The 21,762-nt window shown below is 40.6% G+C and overlaps 1 protein-coding gene and 1 long non-coding RNA gene across 2 annotated transcripts; one reads left to right on the plus strand and one right to left on the minus strand.

Annotated features, from left to right (window-relative positions):
• Positions 1-13: 13 nt before the first annotated feature.
• Positions 14-13,513, plus strand: LOC101731677. Its single transcript, XM_031904175.1, has 4 exons — positions 14-2,292; positions 2,601-2,930; positions 9,896-10,117; positions 10,952-13,513. The coding sequence occupies exons 1-2, from the start codon at positions 28-30 to the stop codon at positions 2,604-2,606; spliced, it is 2,271 nt and encodes a 756-aa protein (XP_031760035.1). The 5' UTR covers positions 14-27; the 3' UTR covers positions 2,607-2,930; positions 9,896-10,117; positions 10,952-13,513.
• Positions 13,514-18,452: 4,939 nt separating this feature from the next.
• LOC116411576 lies at positions 18,453-21,430 on the minus strand. The gene is made up of 3 exons (XR_004223215.1): positions 19,515-21,430; positions 19,370-19,419; positions 18,453-19,171 (listed from the first exon to the last, which is right to left on the minus strand). It is a non-coding gene; the product is annotated as an uncharacterized LOC116411576 (long non-coding RNA).
• Positions 21,431-21,762: the final 332 nt, after the last annotated feature.

Below are 21,762 nucleotides of genomic sequence, written 5' to 3' on the forward strand. Positions count from 1 at the left end.
GTAAACGATTGTTTGGTAAAAGCCTAGATGATATCATTGCAAAATCCTCAGGAGGAAAGAGCACCTTTTAACCGCACCAAGGAAATTTACCAAGGTTCTAGTCGTCCTGGTAGCAAAGATGAGGAGGGAAGGTGTGGAAGTCTACCACTATTTAGACGACCTTCTCATTGTGGCGAGAGAAAGATCTACCCTCCTGCATCATGTAGCCTTGGTCAGGAATACACTGACCCGCTTCGGGTGGTTAGTGAACGAAGCCAAGAGTCAACCGGAGCCCTCTCAGACAATTATTTATCTGGGGGCACTTTTCAACACCAGGATAGGTATGGTGTCCTTGCCTCAACAGAAGATCCTGATGCTATCGAGGAGAGCAGAGCAGTTGATGTTTACTTCAGTCCTGTCGGCCAGAGAATACATGGCTTTTTTGGGTCTCCTAACATCCACCTTGGGTCTTGTGAAATGGGCAAGGTGGAGAATGAGACCGTTTCAAAGTTTTTTCCTCTCTCACTGGAATCGTTATCTTCAGGATTGGTCTCAGATGATTCCCCTGTCTTGGAAGGTGAAGAGACATCTCTTATGGTGGCAGAGTCCCAGCAACCTTCGCAGAGGGTATCCCCTGGCCGAGCCCGAATGGGTGGAAGTCTTCACAGATGCCTCGGGTCAGGGTTGGGGAGCGCATGTAGAAGAGATGGCGATTCAGGGTCAGTGGAGGTCGGACTTGTCTCATCTCCCATCCAACGTCTTGGAGTTGAGAGCGATTCGGGAAGCCTTGGAAGTCCTCAGACCAGTCCTATCAGGGACTTCGGTGAAAATAAGATCGGACAATATGTCAGCAGTGTCCTACATAAGAAAGCAAGGGGGAACAGGCAGCAGCAGATTGATGAGGGAAGTCAGTCCTATCATGAATTGGGCTCAGAGCAATTTGTTGGAGATAACAGCAGTTCATATTCCGGGGGACAAGAATTATCAGGCGGATGCCTTAAGCAGAACCTTGTTCCAGAGAGGAGAATGGGAGCTCAAAACAAGCATCTTCCAATGGATAACCTCTCTGTGGGGCCTTCCCCATATAGACCTCATGGCTTCGGAGAAGAACTACAAGATCAAACATTTTTTCTCCAGAGTCCCATCAGCTCGAGCAGTGGGAATCGATGCCTTTTCCCAGAACTGGCGGAACCTCTGGGCTTACATCTTCCCTCCATTCCCGATCATCTTCAAAGTTCTGAGGAAGATTCTTGTCTCTCACATGGACGTGATAGCCATAATTCCAGATTGGCCACGCAGGCCATGGTATCCCCTCCTCAGACGATTATGCATTTGTCAACCCCTGAGATTGCCTTTGATGGAGGATCTCTTAATGCAGGGCCCGTTTCTTCATCCGAATCTCAGCAGTCTCAATCTTGCGGCATGGAGGTTGAGAAGTCCAGACTTAGGCGACGGGGATGCTCTGACCAAGTGATTAATACTCTGTTGAAGGCCAGGAGGCCTGGAACGTCTAATACTTACCATAGAATATGGCAGCGGTTCGTTTCCTGGGCCAGAGAGAAGAATCTTGATCCTTTGCAACCTTCTACACCCATGATTCTGGAGTTTCTGCAAGCAGGCTTAGATTACGGGCTAAGTTTAAGTTCCTTAAAAGTACAGATCTCTGCCTTGTCTGCAGTGTTAGGAGAAAGGTGGGCTGAAGACCCCTTGATAGAGCAATTTTTCAAAGCCGTTTTGAGAGTGAAACCTCCTGTAAAGAAATCCTCTCCACCTTGGGATTTGCCGTTGGTCCTTCAGGCTCTTTCAGCTGCTCCTTTTGAACCCATTGATCAGATTCCTCTCTGGTGGTTATCCCTCAAGACGGTGTTCTTGGTGGCCGTGACTTCAGCAAGAAGAGTTGGGGAGCTGCAAGCTCTGTCTGTAGATCAACCCTATACCATTTTTCATGAAGAAAAAGTTGTGTTAAGAACTGTTCCGTCCTTCTTGCCTAAAGTCCTCTCAAGATTCCATGTTAATGAACCTATTATTTTACCAACCTTACCTGTTGAGAATGGGCAGAGTTCCTTGGATGTTAGGAGATGTCTTCAGGTCTACATCGACAGGACAAAGTCCTTAAGAAAGTCTCAGAGACTCTTCGTGGTACCGGCAGGGTCAAGAAAAGGAGAAGCGGCAGCAAAGTCTACTTTGAGCAGTTGGATTGTTAAAACCATCCTTCAAGCCTACAAGGAACAGGGCAGGTCATCTCCTAGAGCGGTGCGAGCTCACTCAACCAGAAGTATTGCAGCCTTTTGGGCAGTGGAGGCAGGAGTTTCGGTAGAATCCATTTGCAGAGCAGCTACTTGGGCTTCCACTAATACCTTTATTAAGCACTATAAGCTAGATGTATTGTCTGCAGCAGATGCTCAGTTTGGGCAGTCTGTTTTGTCTGTGTCTCAAAAATAAATGTCTTGCAATCATCCCTCCCTGTTTATTGCTCTGGTATTTACCCGTGTGTTTTGACATGCTGCCTGGGGATGACCAGGAAAGGGGAAAATTGTTTCATACTTACCGTAATTTTCCTTTCCTGGTCATCCCCACGGCAGCATGCCCGCCCTCTTAATTTTTCTGTTCATATTTTTCAGCTTTAAACTAAGACGAAGGAGACCGGTGTTGGGGAGGTACTTATGCTGATTGGGGGCGTGGTTGTTTTCTTCTGCTGTAGCTGACAGAGGAGTGCATACCCGTGTGTTTTGACATGCTGCCGTGGGGATGACCAGGAAAGGAAAATTACGGTAAGTATGAAACAATTTTCCCCTTTTCTTACAAGATTTTTGTAATATTGTAATTACATTAAATGCACATTGAAGACATAAAAATAAAAGAAAGAAGTGTATTCAGTTCTCACTAACCATTTCTTTTGCTTAGAGGGGACATAGAGCATAAGTTGGATATTCCACCAGCCTTGTAGGAAGGTATGAATCTATATGGTGTTGGTTTCACTATGGTTTAAAAATGATCATTGTCTTTAAAAAGATCCCCTTTATTGAATTTCCTAAGAGCGCTACAAAAAGGTGCAGCCTAAGTGACCTTTTACCTCAAGCCAACCAGATTTAATTCTGCCAATAGGAAGCCTTCACTTACCTTGACGCAGTGAGCAAAGTGCAATTTTGAGCACAACTGACATTTCCATTACGTCCTACAGGCAGCACAGACAGGGTTAACTCCCGCACCCCCTGATAGGACAGGTAGCATCAACAAATTATTAGCCAGCCTTAAAACCCTCCATAGACTCCTCCCCCAGCATGTTTTTTTCCTGTCCTACCTGAGGAATGGTGGTGAAGAAAGGAAGATCCGGATCCTGAGGGATCTGAAGGCCGACTGGGGACTACCTGAGGGTGAGGCCCTGGGGGAAAGAGAAGCTTTCCTAGGCATGCTGATCGCAAAGGAAAGTAAAAGCGATCAAGGAAGCTGGCCAAGGTCCTCACCGGTGGGGGAACTGAAGGCAGCAGGACGCGTTGAAGCAGGGAGCGCAGTGTGATGCGCAGGATACACGAAGGACCGGAAGTCGCGCTTGCGTGACGTCATCAGCGCGCGCGAACCAGGAAGAATGGGGCTTGGAACGCAGGACCGGCATTTCTACCCGAGGGGAAGAAGAAAAAAGGTATTTATACCTCCAAATTTGCTGGGATCTGTGCCTATGTTTGTTAGGTAGGCTCTGTGTATAATCACTGTTAGGAACGGTGCACCGGAAGGATCTCTGTGCTGCAAGGCTGTTTTGTGCTGGTATCCAGGGACAAGGTAGATATATGTATATAAATACATATATAACTCCATCTCTATTTATTGGGGGTTTTGCATGTCTGATTTTATTTTATGCATTTAGATGTCTAGGTCTCCTTCTAAGAAGACACAAAAGCTGAAACATAGATGTTGTATAGCCTGCGAACAACCCTTACCTGACGAGCATGTTCAGAAGATGTGTATGTCATGCATGAGAGCTGCGGTAGGTGAAGATCAGGCGCAACAATCTGAAGTCTTCATTGATTGGTTTAAGAATATGATGTCCCAGACATTTGAGGATATGAAACAAGCTGCAGGACCACCTGTTGATGTAAACAAAGATGACTTGATTGTGATTGATCAGGTGTCTGGAGATTCTGATTCCGGCGAATTGTCTTCTTCCTCCACTTCCACTAAAGGAGAGGCTAAAGAAAGTATTTTCTTGTTTCAACCGGATAAAATCCAGAAGTTAATAAAAGCTGTTAACAAGGTGATGGAGGATCAGGGGAAGAAGAAGAAACAAGAAGCAGCAAGAGATACACTGTTGTATTTTTCACGACAAAGTACAGATACTTTTCCAGTCAATCCGATTATTAAAGAGTTAATGCAAACAGAGTGGAAGGATCCATCAAGAAGGCCTGATATTTCTAAAAGATTTAAGCAAATGTTCACTCTTCATAAGCAAGAGATAACAACCTGGCAGGATCCTCCAGCGGTAGACATTCCGATTTCTAGGATGTCGAGGAGAACTACTATACCAGTAGAAGATATTTCAGGATTGAAGGATCCAATGGACAGAAGGGCAGATACGGCATTGAGAAGGTCTTATGTCGCAGCGGCGGAGCTGACAAAACCCTCCATATCTGCTGTTTCGGTGTCAAGAACATTGAAATGCTGGTTGAATAACTTAGCAGAAGATATTGACTCAGGGGTGTCAAGAGACGATTTATTGGATGCATTTAAATTCATCAATTTGGCAACAGATTTTTTATGCGATACAGCGGTGGAATCTGTGAAATTATCGGCAAGGTTAATGGCATTATCTTCAGTGGGCAGAAGAGCTCTGTGGATGAAGGCATGGAAGGCGGACCTATCGTCTAAAAACAGTCTTTGTGCGATGCCCTTTGAACCAGGTAAATTATTTGGAGCAAAACTTGATGCCCTAATTGAAAGTCTTCAAGGAGGAAAATCCAAGACTTTACCACAAGACAGGCCTAGGACGTCAAAGAGAAATTTTTTTCGGCAGAGATCAAGAAGCTTCTCACCAAGATCCAAGCGCTCTAGATTTGCATTTCGGAATAGAGAATCTTTCAGAGGTTCTAGAAGAACAAGATACTCTGGACCAAATAGAGACGATAAGCAGAGAGCCAAGGGCAAAGATGCGAAGAGCAAGAAGCTGGATTTCTGACGCCAGGCCTCAACAAGACAAAGTTGGAGGCAGATTATCTCTCTTTTTCCATCAATGGCAGAAAAAAACGACGGACAAATGGGTTCTTCGTACAATAAAAGAGGGATATCGGATAGAATTTTGTCAAAGGCCTGTAGAAAGGTTTTTGGTTTCCTCTCAAAAAGGGGAAAAATTTCAGGATACGGTGAAAGAATTCATAGAGATGAGAGTATTAGAAGAAGTAAATCCTCTGGAACAACAGCAGGGAGTATACTCCACAATGTTTCTCGTACCCAAGGCTGGGGGCAAGGTAAGACTGGTCATCGATCTGAGATATTTAAATCAGTATATCGAAAAGAAAAAGTTTCGAATGAAGACAATTCGTTCAGTTCAGAACCTTCTCAACAAAAGGGATCTGATCGTCACCATCGATTTAAAGGATGCCTACCTACACGTGCCAGTTCACGCAGATAGCAGGAAATTTCTAAGAGTGGCAGTGTTTCTGGAAGGAAGTCTCAGACATCTCCAATTCAGAGCGTTACCCTTTGGCATCACATCCGCGCCAAGGGTGTTCACCAAAATTGTTGTGGTGCTAGCTGCAGCCCTAAGGAGGGAAGGCATTTACATTGTACCCTATCTAGACGACTGGCTGTTAAAGGCATCAAGCCCAGAGGAAATGAGAAAACATCTGCAAATGACTCTACATGCTCTGGAAGCACATGGCTGGCTGGTGAACAGAGAAAAATCAAGTTTGCATCCATCAACCTCAGTAAGATTTTTGGGGTTTCAAGTCAATTCCCAGTGTATGAAGATTTTTCTACCCCAAGAAAAGTCAGACAGGATCATTCAAGAAGTGAACACAGTAATGAGGAAAAAGAGAATTACAATCCACAGAGCAATGAAGGTCTTAGGTTTGTTGACTGCGGCAATAGAGGCAGTGCCATGGGCCAAAGCCAAAATGAGATATTTCCAATCCCGTATATTGAGAACATGGAATCGGAAGATTTCAGGATTACACAGAACCTTGGAGATTACAGAGAAACTCAGGAAGTCATTGAGGTGGTGGACACACCATTACAATTTGAGCCGGGGGAAACTGTTTCTTCCGAAATGTTCTGTAGTGATAACAACAGATGCATCTCTCCAAGGCTGGGGGGCACATCTGGGGAGACACACTGCTCAGGGACTGTGGTCCTGGAGAGTGAAAGGAGAATCCTCAAACTACAGAGAACTGAAAGCAGTTTGGAAAGCTCTGAGGACATTCAGACACAGAATCAAGGCCAAAGATGTTCTGATCCAATCAGACAATATATCAGTAGTGGCTTATATCAACCATCAAGGGGGAACAAGGTCAAAGAAACTGGCCAAGTTATGTGCCAGGATAATGACATGGTCTCAGAAGAGATTGTCACACATTGCAGCGATCCACATAAGGGGTGTGAACAACTGGTGGGCAGATCGGCTCAGCAGACAGATGGTAACTCCGGGAGAGTGGACGCTGAGTCAGAGGATTTTCCAGGAGATAGTCGAACTATGGGGATTTCCTCAGATCGATCTGATGGCTACCAAAGAGAATCGCAAATGCAAGAAATTCTGTTCACTGTACCGGAAGGACAGACCGACATTTCTGGATGCATTCTCTATCAGTTGGGATTTTCAACTAGCGTATGTATTTCCTCCAGTGCCCATGATCCAGAGAGTGATCAAGAAAGTGAAACAGGATCGGGCAAAGGTGATAGCGGTTATACCAAGTTGGCCCAGGAGGTCATGGTACCCGGAGCTCTTGCACCTGTCCAGGGGCAGGTTTTGGAGGCTGCCGCTGAGGAAAGACCTGATAACTCAGAAAGGAATGATGTTTCCAGACCTGAAGAGACTCAAGTTGACAGCCTGGATGTTGAGCGGACAACATTGATAGAACAAGGTCTGTCTAAAGAGGTAGTGGAAACCTTGTTGTTGGCAAGGAAAGAGTCTACATCGTTGTCATACAAAAGGGTATGGAGAATATATAATAAATGGTGTTCCCAGAAGAAAGTGCAGGTATCCGCCTTGTCAGCCTACCTGAATGTAAGATTGTCCTTGGATCCCATGGTAAAGAGATTTCTGACAGCGACTAAGAAATTGAGACCACATGTTAAATCATACGTTCCACCTTGGGACCTGAATTTTGTCCTTAACAGAATGTGTGTGACTCCATTTGAACCTTTGCAAGAGGTATCATTAAAGATGTTGACACTTAAAACAGTTTTCCTAACGGCAATGACTTCAGCAAGAAGAGTGGGGGAAATTCAAGCCTTAGGAGCTTTCGAGCCATATATTGTCTTTCTCCCAGACAAAGTATGTTTAAGAACTTTGCCTTTTTTCATACCAAAAGTGCCTACTTCATGGTGTGCAGATGCTGTCATTAGTCTTCCAACTTTTTTTCCGGATCCAAAAGATGAGGCGGAAAGATTACTTCACAATCTGGATTTGAAAAGATGTTTGAAGATATATTTAGAGAGAACTAAACAGTTCAGGAAGACTGATCACCTCTTTGTCCTCTTCAATGGGAGAAATAGAGGAAATAAAGCTGCAAAGACATCAATTGCAAGATGGATTAGAGAATCCATTAGATTTACGTATGAGTTGGAAAACAGAGAACCTCCGGCGATTACCAATGCTCATTCTACAAGGAGCATGGCAACATCGTGGGCAGAGAGAGCGTGTGCAACGCCTCAAGAGATCTGCAGTGCAGCAACTTGGATCAACCTGCATACATTTGCGAAGCATTACAGACTTGACATCTTGTCCAGAGGTGATACAGCCTTTGGCAGCAAAGTTTTGCAAGCAGCACTTCCGAAAGAGAAATACCCTCCCAATTAGGGAAGCTAGCAATTTCCCTGTCTGTGCTGCCTGTAGGACGTAATGGAATTAGAAAATTGGTATACTTACCACTGGAATTTTCTTTTCCATTAGTCCGTAAGGCAGCACAATAACAACCCTCCCTGTAAATAAAATTGTGTGGATAGCAAGCAGTGTTTTGTTGTTTGTTGGTATGCTAGAAAAATAACATGCTGGGGGAGGAGTCTATGGAGGGTTTTAAGGCTGGCTAATAATTTGTTGATGCTACCTGTCCTATCAGGGGGTGCGGGAGTTAACCCTGTCTGTGCTGCCTTACGGACTAATGGAAAAGAAAATTCCAGTGGTAAGTATACCAATTTTCTAAGTTTTTCACCCACAAAGCAGTACTTTTCCCCCAGAATCTGTCGTCATTGGAGACAAACAAGCAACCTCAGAAAGTGCGGCACAATTGCGTGTAAAAAGTCACTTTTTTGCCAAAAATTTACGCTGAATGTTTAGGAGTCTACCTGGCATCATTTCCAGTGTTTGGCATGTGAGTAACATGTGCACCCTATACTTTCAGCACAAGTGTGCTGCACTGTTGACAAGTGATGAGCGAAATTATTCGGCAGGCATGGATTCACAACGAATTTCCACGTTTTGCCATTGTTTCACAAAAGGGGCTCCAATATTGACATGAAAAAATGCGCCGCACAACAAAAAAACTTGACGCACGTATCAAAACAAATGCTCATCAAAAAAATGACATTTTCATTTTCCACGTTTCACAAATGTTTTGCAAATCATGTCAAAGTTTTGTGAAATTTTCAGCAAAATGGGACAGATTCGTTCATCACTACTATTGACTTACTGTACACATAATGAAGAATTCTCATTGCTAGTACATATATTGCCTTGCTAAAAAAAAATGCAACTATTGTATGTAAGCAAAGAATCTCAGCATCTTAAGTAACTTTAGAAAGGCTAATGGCCAAGGCTGGAGACAATTATTGTTATCTGGTGTCATTTAAATTCAGATATCTGGTTAGGTTTAGGGAAATGCTATTTCGAATTAGGAGCATAAAGCTGCAGTAACTAAATTGCTGGTTGGTCTTGACAGAACAGCTTTATAGGGAAGGCTACACAAGCAACATCCAATAAGTTCTTATAGCTTACTACAACAGTTGCATGTCTCAGAAAATGTATGGATGATCACACGTGCCTTGTGGGCTATGAAGCTACAAGACAGATGCCTGCACTGGAAAAGAGATTTATATGTAATATAAATATACAGCCAGACTGTGACAGCAGTTACAATTGATTTATTTCAAGATGCCTGATCAACAGATACATTATTTAAGAGGCAGATTTATGGAAATTTACATTTTAGAATTTCTGAGTTTTTAAATAGTGATGAGCAAATTTTTTGCTAGGAATTGCTGAGAAATTCTGCATTTCACCATTGGCAAATATTTTTGCAAAACTGCTGCAAAATTTTTCAGCAAGAAAAAAACACCGTTAATGTATCTGGAGTGAGAAAAAAGGTGCTTGTGTAAAAAAATTCCAGTATTTTAGTGAATTTTTCAGCAAAGCAACAGATTCACTCATCACTGATTTTAAAAGATTTTTAAAAAAAAATTAAAATAATTTTTTCTCACTTCCCTGCATATTACAAAAAACATGAATCAAAAAACCTGGATGGCACTAAATGGCACCAAATTACTCAATCACACTAAAATAAAAAAAAATATATTTTAATGAGTTTCCCAAATCTTTAATTCTCTTACAGCACAATGAGATTTATTCTGTCTCCACTGCTGATTAGTGTAAAAACAACAAAAGAGTTAATACACAACCACACCCATAAATACAGGCTTCCAATTTTTTTTGTCCTATCTACAGTAGGTAACTGAGTTATTTACGAGTTTATTAATTCTTTGTTCTTTCTTTCAGGTTTTTTGCCAGGTCCCTAGGGGACTTGAGGATCGCAGGATGACTCCGAGGTATTCATCATCCGGGGGTGAGGAGATAGTCGCTTAGGTTTAAGTCCTTCATTTACTGTGCAGCCCAGGGTTGCCCTAAACTAATATGGCAGCGGATGAGCGGCTAAGAGTTGGTGCGAGTTATCAGGGTGGCTTCGGATGTTGTCACGTGTGTGCGTAAGAAATCACACAGGTAAAAGCCACTTGCATTTAAACTATGCACCCTTTCTGTGGCGCAAAATTTAACACGTTCCTAGCTCCGGTACTAAGCGTTTTTCTGCCTAGGCTGCAGCCCCATAAAACAAAATATAAATCTAAAATTACTAGTAAAGATCCAGCTTACCCAATCAGTAGTTTGGTCTGGGTGCTCATGCCCCAGACCCTCAGCATAGGGGAGCCAATATATGAAATCAAACAATAGGAAAGGCAGGCACTCCAGAGATCCAAAAAAGTTGAATAGAAGCTCAAAATTGAAGTAAAATCATGAGTACTTTATTTTAATATATAAACATGCTATAAAAGAAGCCTTATGCGTTTCCTACCATTTGGGGTACTTAATCATAGGCTAAATGGTGTTCTCTAGATACTTAGTATTTAAAGTCATACTGGCCTATCAGAGGGCTACAGTGCTAGCCAATTACAACTAAGCAACAGCTAACAATAAATTAGAACCAATAGTGAGGGCAATGTAATTAACTAGGTAATTACATAGGTAATTACTTAATTTACACTAAAAGAAACACATAGCAGTGTATATATATATATATAGATTGGTAGAACGAATTCTGAAATACAGATATATATTAATAGTAATGATAATAAAAATAAAAAAATAAAACATTGTGCTTATCAATAAAAAATTGTAAATTATAAGTCACTATAAATACAAGTATAATATTGCTGTTATTACATAATAGGCTGCAGCCCCGTGTGCTGGCTGTGAGGTATGGAGGTTTCTGCTGGGTTGCTGCTTCACCTTAGTGCCGTACTTGGTAAATTATATATTAATTATATATTTATATTACAGATGCCTGATATCCATGATCCTCCTCCCTCCAAAAGATATAAGAAGTCTAAACATAAGCAATGCAGAGAATGTGAACTACCATTACCAGATTACTATGGCAAAAGGTTGTGCATATCACATCTGGCTTGGAAGGAACCTGCTGTATTACCAGAGCAATGCAAGAGATGTTTAACCAATTACACACTGAGCCTGCTGCATCATCTGGATCCACAATTATGCATTCTCCTGAAGACGTTCAAAATGGAGGCTGTCAAGTCTGTGATAGAGATCCTAGATCGGGGAGAATTCATGGCTTCTTTGGATTTGAAAGACACATATCTCTATGTAACCTTATGTCAAAACCACAGGAAGTTTCTATGCGTTGCAGTACAAAGGAGTTATTCCAATGGTTAACACTTTCAACTGATAATGGTGAATAACAACTGCACCTCAGGTATTCACCAAGATTGTGGTTTCCATTGCTGCTGTGTTGAGGGAAAAAGGAATTACAGTCATCCCTTACCTAGACAACTGGGTAATAATGGCAGTATCAGCATCCCTGTTAAAGAAGCATCTGAACAAAACCATTTCTCTTCTCTAGTATCTGGGTTTGATTATAAATAAAGACCAATCTGTCCTGTCCCCTCCATAATAGCCAAGTTTCTAGGCTTCATAATCAATTCAACAGAGATGAAGATTTGTCTACCTCAGGACAAAATCTACAGGATTATGTATGTCACCCAGGGGATAACCCAAAACCCCTTTGCACATTCAGAGAATTAATGAAGGTGTTGGGACTTCATCCCTAAAAGTAGTTCCTTGGGCTTGTTTTCACATGAGACCCCTGCAGTCAGCAATGCTGATGAAATGGGATCAGATAATTTCCTTCTTAAACATGAGGGTCTGCATCAGCAGGGAGACAAGAATCTCTCCCGGGGTCGAATTCTTCAGCAGTCAACAGATGCTTCTCAGTTGGGCTGGGGAGCCCATTTCAACCAGTTAACATTTCAAGGCATGTGGATTCTGATGGAGAGCTCTATGTCTTCAAATTTTTGGGAGCTGAGAGCTGTGTATAGAGTGATCTTGGAGTTTCAACATCTTCTGAAGGGGAAAAGTCTAAAGATTTATATATAGCTTATATAAACAAACAGGGAGGAACCAAAGCTCCTATATTAAATCATGAAGTTTTCAAAATTTTTACATAGGCAGAAATTCAGTTTCTGTATTTAATGGCAGTGCATAAAGGAGGGGAAGACAACCGTTTGGCAGACCATCTTAGCCGGAAGTTGATCAACCCCGGAAAATTCAACTAACGAATTTTCAAGGAAATTACAGAGCAATGGGGAGTCCCTTCTATAGATCTGATGGTGACCAGCAAGAACCTGGAGTATCTGGAAGATCTTCAGAGGCTGGTATAGCAGACAGCAGTTTTCATCTACGGAACCAAACATTTTTGCTAAAGGGCTGGCTGTCAATACTATCAAAGTACAGATTTCAGTGCTGTCAGCTTTATTTAATAATTCTTATCTTCACTTACCATTATTAGAAGATTTATTTAAGCAATCTCTAAGATCCGACCTAGGATTCTTAAGCCTCCTCCTTCGTGGGACTTACCCTTGGTTCTCAACAAGCTATGTGAGATTCCATATGAACTTATAGAAGACTGTTAGCGGATGTGATAGCAACCAAGAGAAACACTTCATCTAAGAGTTGGGGAACTTCAGGCATTATCAGTTATAGAACCTTATTTAACTTTCCTTGTGGACAGATTGTTTCTTAGAACACTTCCAAGTTTCAGACCAAAAGTGACTACTTTTTCCAATGTTAACCAGGAAATTGTCTTACCATATCTTCAGGAGACCCAAGAAGAGAACAGCAATCTACACCTTTGAAAGTAGGCAGAATTCTCAAAATTTATGTTGAATTTTCTGAAAAAAATAGGAAGATGGAGAACCTATTTATTAGCTTTGCAGGGAAGAACAAAGGGATGAAGGTTTCTAAACCATCCTTAGCCTGCTGGATTAAAGAGAGAATTCAGATATTTATGGGTGTGGTTGTGTAACCCTTGTGTTGTTTTTCCACTTGTCCTACTCAGCAGGGGAGACTGAATAAACCCAATCGAATTGTTTTGCACAATGAGATTTATTCAATGTTAAGTAAGTAGATTTAAGTTACAGAAAGACCTCTTTTTCAGAAAGCCCCAGGTCCAGAGCATTCTAAAGAACTGGCCCCATACCTGTATATGAATTCTAGTTCTTCCTAGTCAAGTTCTGGCCATGTAGCATGTAGCTAAACACAGATTAGATCCCTTCTTCGATGAGACTGCTGACTGTGAGAGCACAGAGCACCAGGATAGCTAACTTTAACAAAAATAACCTAACTTTAGCAAATAAATGAAAAAGTGTTCATGATATGAAAATCAGTAGAACCTTATGCAATTCATGGTATCACTTCCTCAGAAGCAAGTTAAAAACCCAGCACCTGTATAACAAATCCATTCATGTATACCATATAGTGATCGCTGCAAAATTATGCATTTTACCATTGTCAATTTTTTTTTACGAAACTGCCTCAAAATTTTGCCGTAATAAAAAATGTATCGAGTGAGGAAAAAGTGACAGTTGCTCTTGAAAAACATTATTCACCGTTTCAGGATTTTTTCATCCATCAAATACAAATAAGAGGAAAAAATAGTACAGAAATCAAACAAACTGAACAGATACAACCCTGCAAATTACTAAATATTAAAAAGTGTAATCATTTAAAAACATGTTAATAGAATTATAAAGTGATTTAACTACAATACAGCAGAACCCATGGCCAACAGGCACCCTGACCATAAGGTCAGCTGTATAGTAATCTTCCTCCAACCACTTCTGCCACATTAACTTTGCCACCTGGAGCAGGTGGGCAGTTGAGCAGGGAGGCACTGAACTCTATACGTTGTGGCACTGGACACATGCAAATAGAAGCAGATTAAAATTGGTAATAAATGGAAACAAACCCATTTTTGCAAATCTATTAACAAGTGGCATAGTTCTCTCTAAAGTAAATGTTCATAGCACTCAGCATTCATGAAGTAAATATAGATTTCAAGTAAATAAAACTGTAATGAAGGTCACCATGTTTTTTTCCCAGAATGCTACATTTCCCCCAGGCGAATTGTAATTGGCACAAGTGTGGCTGTTACATAAAATTGTTTCAAGAATTGGATGCCATTGCACTTCAATTTTTCAGAGCCAGGATTACATCATTTCTGTGCTTGATTCTTTAGGTGCAAGTCAATGTAATGGTACAAGCCAATTTGGACCAGGCATGGATCTGTGGTACGACTGTAGCTCCCTACTTTACTTGCACCTAATTTAGAACTGGAGGTGGATGCTGGACACAAATATGTGGCAGAGTTCAAGTAGTATTGTGATGAATGTTGTCTGTTTGCACATAGACTGTGTGCATTTTTGTGTGACCACACACAAGTTATAGAACATATCTTGAGCCTCATTTACTTCATGTTTTTACCTAAAGTACAGCATTCCTCCCCCCAAAAAAATTCCAGCAAGTGTGTAGTGCATGCATAATTTAATGGGTTTGTTTCATAAACTGGGTGCTGTTGGAGCATTGACCTAATATAAATTATACCGGTATATTGGAGACCATATAACATTTTGCTAACTTTATTTTATAGAATTCAGTGGCAAGCAGTAGGATGTAGCTCACTAGACAGCGTATGCAATTTTTAGTCCATAATCCAGTTAGTGTAGCTGCAAACAGGCTGGCACTGTGCTATACAGGCTGAGAAAAGTGTGCCTGGATTATTTCTATCTACTAGCACTGCCTATTGTTAATATAGAGATAAGAAGACTTATTGGAGTCTATGGGGGTAAGAAATATTTATCCAATTCCTATTGTCTAAACAGACACACCTTGAGATCAGGTTCTTAATAAATCAGTACATTTTCTTCAATTCAATCAATAATGCTTAAGCAAATTTAAAAATGCTTCACATGAGAATTTTGTCTTTTTTTGGATCTACTAGCAGGCAGGTTTAATGTATAGGGTGTTTGTGTGTGTCTTATAAACACTTCTTGGGTTTAAAAGAAAAACTTGTTTATTAATTATACTTACTCTGTGGCTGCTCTGTTTTTGAATGCATACGTGGAGGGTTTTAGGGGCTCCACCTCCTCTAATGTATACATTTCTGAAGGGGCTATACCCTACATGTAAGAATTAGCGATAGGCGATCTTTTCCTGTTTCGCTTAGCTGATAAATTTTTAAAACACAGCAAAAATTCACACAACACATTGAAGTCAATTAATGGCTTTTGCATTAAAACCTGGTGAAGAATTTACCCACCACTAGTAAAAACAGCTGTGATACTGCTACTTTGGGATATCTCAAGATTATTCTTGCACATCCAAAGTTTTCATTAGAGCTATAAGTAAATGCTTTTCACAGACAATAGTTAAATCTATGGGTCAAATTGTCAAGAAAGATAGAAGTCCCATGCACTAGTAACTCCTTTGGGAGTGGTAAAAACTTCTACTATCTGACCCAAAAGCAAACTTGTACAATGAATGATGCTGGTTTTAAAGGTAGTAATTTGCTTATCAAACCTTGGCTAACGCCATGCGTTCGGTTTTCATCCTGGTTTTTAAAAATCCCCTCAGCATTTTTTTCCCAAAAGACATACAAATAATGTGCTGTGCCTTCTGCAGTTGCGTCAGATTTACCAAAAATAGACACCGAAAGTTTAGGAGTCTACCTGGCAAACTTCAGATGTCTTGGATTTTTGACAATTTGAAAGTCACAGTTTATCATGCGACAAGTTGAAAAATATTTAAATTTTCGTGACTTTTCACACAGAAACAAATTTATTTGAATTTTAAAATAGAATATAAGGAATGTTACCATTTTGGTAAATCTGCACCTTATTCAAAAACCTGGGTAATTTTATGTCTGAGATACAGTGAGAAATAGGTTTAATGGAAAAAACTTTAATAAAAAAAACATTTGAAAAAACACAAATATAGAAAAGAAAGTCCAGATAAAAGTCCAGATAAAAGTCCAGATAAAAGTCCAGATAAAAGTCCAGATAAAAGTCCAGATAAAAGTCCAGATAAAAGTCCAGATAAAAGTCCAGATAAAAGTCCAGATTCTCATTCGCATGTGATGTGTTCCGTACAGGCAAGAAAAACTGTTGCTTTCGGAGCGGAGTTGGCCAGTCATCACCAAAAGGAAACTGCTGCAACCAGGACCCAAAAGGAAACTGCTGTAAACAAGGTCCTGTAATTTTGCCTAATGGTAGGTGTTTTAGAATTAAAATGGAATATGGGTATAAGGAAAAATAAGCAATAAAGGAGAATAACCAAATTGCCAACATTGGTAACTGTGGTCAGTGGGGTCTCCCATTACTAAACAGTTTAACAAAAGCAGAATGTAATCAAGAGATACCCACTGTGCAGAAACACATCACTACCAGAACCCATGCTCACCCGCCATGTGTGATTTACTTGTTAAGATTCTACAACAGCACAGTCACTGCTTGGCCTTTTCATAATTGAAGTCATCAAAATCCCTATTCTGGCTTACAAGTGTGAGGCTCTGAAGCCTTACAGACTCCTCCTATTTCAACCACTGCTAGTGGCACCTAAATTCACCTTTCACCTTTGAGAGCAACATCCAAGGGGTTGGTGAGCAACATGTTGCTTACAAGCCACTAGTTGGGGATCACTGCTGTAGAGGCATGTTTGCAGCCGCAGCCTTCGTTTGTATGTAGGTTGCCAATTGGTTTAGGCAAAGATACCAGGTTGATGAAGCCGAGTCCCCCCCATCCACATCAAACCAATTACTCTTCCTGCACACTAACCATAATCAGCAGCATCCCTACACACTAACCAAAGCTAAAACACTACTGTGGCCATATTATGCCTGGATCCCAATAAAATTTCTAATTTTACTCTCAGGATCACTAAATCAACATGATCCCTTCAACTACTGTAGTACATCTGGCACAACTATGGTCACTTACCTGTAAAAGAAACCTGGGGTTAAATAGCACATTCATGTAAAGAAAAAATTTACTTAATCACATACCCCCAACACAACCACAAGCAACAGCTTTCACCAGCCAATGTTGACATTTTCCAACTTATAAAACAAAAATGGGTGAGAGAGGTATGTATGTACATCCAACCAGCAGAAGGAATACTGAAATTTATAAAGTGTCACCACAGCCTGCCCTTTGAGTACTTTAAGAAAATGAACCCCTAAATTAAAGTGAACTCCAACCATAGGTCTGTCACAAGCAAGCAAGAAATTCTGCAACACAGTAATATTTGTGCTACCCTAAAACTCTTCTCGAAACATCTATATATCTCAGTGATGAATACTATAAAAAAATCATCAAAACCACAAAATATCTCATACCATGACCTATTCTGTAAAATGATGTAATGTCCAAGCTGAAGCAGTACCACATACATTAGACAATATCAGTTTTTCAACCTGTGCCTGCATCACAAATCACATAGCATTCACCAACAGTGAAGAGATTGTTAGCAGGGCTATTTCAAAACCAGGTCCCATCATATAAATAGACACACCCCAAAATGCTATCCCGTCACTTAAAACCCTCTTAACCCCCATTCACTTGCTAAGAATTCAAGCTCCTCAGACTCAATCATCAAAAGGCAGCATTTACCCTAAAAGGGGAAGGAAAGGCTAAGTCACTTAGGGGTGCTAAAATGTTAGGCACCCCCAAGTGACTTAAATCGCTTACCTCGTACCCCGGGCTGGTGCCCCTATTGGGAGAAAACCACACCAGCCCAGGGCACCTGGGGCAATGCGCTCCCTCCTTCCTTTTGCTGTGACTCAGAGTCCGGCGCATGCGCAGTAGAGTGAAAAAGCCGACTTCTCTGTTGAAATTCAGCTTTTCACTCTACTGTGCATGCGCGCGCAGTGAAGGAGGAAGCGATCGCTGCTACCCCGGGCTGGTGCTGTTCTCTCCATACAGGGGCTAACATTTTGGCACCCCCAAGTGACTTAGCTTTTCCTTCTCCTTTAACCCTACCACAATCAGAAAAACCCCATACACCAGCCAGGACTGAGGCACTTTACAGGTTTGGCTTTGCAAGAATGTGCTCTTTGTTTAAGAGCATTTCCCAAAACAAAGCCAAACCTGTAAAGTAACTCAGTCCTGGCTGGTGTATGGGGTTTTTCTGATTGTCCATTCTGAACTCCATTAACAACTCTGCCAAACACGCATCTTCACTCACCTTCCATGAGTGAAGCACCCCAAAGTCTAAGCCACCAAAAACTTGGCAAACAAAGAAGCTTAGGTTAAAGAAGCACAAGCATCTAAATACCATCCCTCACTTCACCCTTACCACTATCACATGTACAGTAGTTGGGCCTCAGGAATAGAGTGACTGTGGTATATACACATATTAAATATAAGACTGCAAAACAATGCTCATTATTTGACTACATTTTTAATAATCGCAGATATTTGACATACTAATACTTAAACTGGAATATAAGATTGTTATTTTCCTCTTTAAAACAAAATAGCCCAGGCTAAAGCAATGCACACTCACATCCAGTGTAGTCAATCTATCCCTTATCTCACACCTCACCAAAAAGCACCAGCATCCCCACTCCCCTGCCGAAGCTCAACCAATTCTGGGTATTTCCCAACGTCCCTATCTGTAAAGCACATGCAAAGCTACAGTACTACAGAAAACAGGAAAACCTAATAAGATTTTAAAAAATCCCAGGCCGAATAATCACTTCTTCATGAATAACTTTTTTTCTACACACCTATCTGTCACAAGCTTTAGCAGTCCAAGTTTACCTGCCTATGCTTTTAGCCTGTTAAAAAAATGACAATGCCAAACAGAATTTGTTCATCCATACCTACCACAAGAAACAGGATCCCAAATAAACTGCCAGGTTTGAGTACCATAGTAGCTAGATGCATCCCAAAATGGGAAATACTGTAAAATAAAAAGATAACCAAGTTGAAGAACCAGTATAACCCATGCATGCCTATTTTTCTACTCACCAATCACAGGCTTCAGCAGTACATGGTTTTTCAACGTGGCTGGTTGTCTTGTTCCAACCTGTAAAACAAAGATGCCCATGCTGAATAATTCCAAACTGAATTTGTTTATCTATACCTACCACAAGAAACAGGTTCCCAATACAACTGTAGTGGCTAGACAATATCCAACCAGGAAAACCTGTAAAAAAAACAAATGCCCAGGTTGAAGAATTGGTATAATCTAGGCACATTTACTGTATACCTCTACTCAAGTATCTATGAGACGCTTCAGCAGTCCAAGGTAATAAGACTCTGCTTCTATCTTTTCCACATAGAATCCCAACCTGTAAAATTAATTAATTAATGACAATAACAGAATTTGTTCATCGATACCTACCACAAGAAACAGGATCCCAAATAAACTGCCAGGCTGAAATCCTATAGTGGCTTGATGTGTCCCAAAACAGAAAAAACCTGTCAAATAAAACGATGTGCATGTTGAAGAATAAGATGTGGATGGATACTACTATTTTTCTACTCACCAATCAAAAGCTTTAGCAGTACGAGGTTTCCTGACTCTGCTACTAGCCTTTCCCTCACAATGTCCCAACCTGTAAAACAAAGATGCCTATGCTGAAGGGAGTATCTCAAATTGAATTTGTTTATCTTTACCTACCACAAGAAACAGGAACACAAACTCCCAGGCTGAAGTACCATAGTGGCTAGATGTTTCCCAAAAGAGGAAAACCTGTAAAATGAAAAGATACCCAAGTTAAAGAACCACTATAACCCATGCATGCCTATTCTTCTACTCACCAATTAAGAGTGCTAGCAGTACAGAGTTTCCTAACTCTGCTGCTATCTCCTCCCTCACAATGTCCCAACCTGTAAAACAAAAATACCCATGCTGAAGTAAAAATGTCAGATTAAATTTGTTCATCCGTACCTACCACAAGAAACAGGATCCCAAATAAACTGCCAGACTGAAGTTTTATAGTTGCTTGATGTTTCCCAAAAGAGGAAAACCTGTAAAATAAAAAGATACCCAGATTGAAGAACCAGTATAACCCATGCATGTCTATTCTTCTACTCACCAATTAATCACAGGCTTCAATAGTACAGGGTTTTCTGAAATGGCTGGTGCCTTTCCCTCAAAAATTCCCAACCTGTAAAACAAAGATGCCCATGCTGAAAAATGGCAATGCCAAACTGAATTTGTTTATCCATACCTACCGTAACAGAAAGGCTCTGAAATAAACTGCTAGGCTGAAGTATCATAGTGGCTAGATGTCCAGATTTCCAAAATAGGAAAACCTGTAAAATAAAAAGATTCAATGGTTGAAGAAAAGCACTATCCATGCTCATCTATTTTTCTACTCACCAACCACAAGTGTTAGCAGTACGATATTTCCAAACTCTGCTGTTTTCCATCACATCCTCCCAACCTGTAAAACAAAGATGCCCATGCTGAAGAATGACATGAAACAGTATTTCCATTCATACCTACCATAAGAAACCTCCAGGCTGAAGCCCATAGTGACTAGGCATTTCCCAAAACATGGACACCTGTAAAATAATAAAATGACTAGGCTGAAGAATCACTATTAATGCACACCTAGTATTTTACTCACCTATCGCAAACTTCAGCAGTCCATGGGCCTAACCTGTAATACAAAAATGCCCAGGTAGAAGGACACTATCACATTTCAACAAAGTCACCTACTTGCAAGTATAAGCAGTAAAAAAACCTTCCATGAAAAGCTTAGGAATTGCATATATTGCAGAATATTTAGCAGTTCAATCAGCTGTCAAAAGTGAAGATTCTCCTCTCTGGCAGTACAATACCTGAACAAGAGTCCAACCTACAAAACAAAAATATACAGTAGGTGAGCTTCTAAGAGGGAGATCTTTTTTGCACCAGGATCCACATTCACCTACAAAGGGTCGATTTGCCAAAATCTATCTCCAGAGTCAAAGATTTTTGCTGTTGAACTTCCCACACCAGGGCACAACCTGTTAAAGAGACATAAAGGTTGAGACAGCATATTTATACACATTGAAATCAATCTAAGCCTTCATTCCCACCCTAAGCACAAGCAACCCCAATACTTTTTCCATGGCAAGACTCTCCTCAAATGAACAAAAGCAACCTGTAAAACACAAAAACACCCAAGTAAATAAAACACACTCTTCTGCACATCATCAGAAGAGTCAATCCATACCTCCAGCAGCAAACCTACTACAGCCACCTCCATCCTCATTAACCTGAAAAAGCTGAATAGTCCACAATCTGTAAAATAAAAGACATCTAGACTGAAGTAACATACTCAGAAAAAGAGATATATTACAGTACATACTTACATTTCTTTCCATATGAAGAATTCACAGGAGCTATATCCATGAACAGCTTCATTCACAGCCTTTGTCAGATTTACAGAAATCTACCTCCCTGTCCCTTATAAAGCCAAAATGGCGGGAAAACCCACAGTGATGAGATAATCAGTGTCCCACACTGATGACATCATATCTCTTTCATCCATGTGAACACCCCCCTTTCAATGTAAATAAAAAAAAGCTGATTAAAAGAATGAAATACGACAAAAAAAAAAATCGAACAGACTGAACAGATACAACACTGCAAAGCATTTTATTGCAAATGAAATCAAAAAATAAATCAATAACATGATTTAAGTATAATCATTTATAAACATTTAAATTGAATATAATACAATATAGCAAACCCATGGTCAACTGGGACCCTGACTGCAAGTTCTCCTGTATAGTAATCTC

This window comes from Xenopus tropicalis, chromosome 6 (genome assembly GCF_000004195.4).
Source record: "Xenopus tropicalis strain Nigerian chromosome 6, UCB_Xtro_10.0, whole genome shotgun sequence".
Taxonomy (NCBI): Eukaryota; Metazoa; Chordata; class Amphibia; order Anura; family Pipidae; genus Xenopus; species Xenopus tropicalis.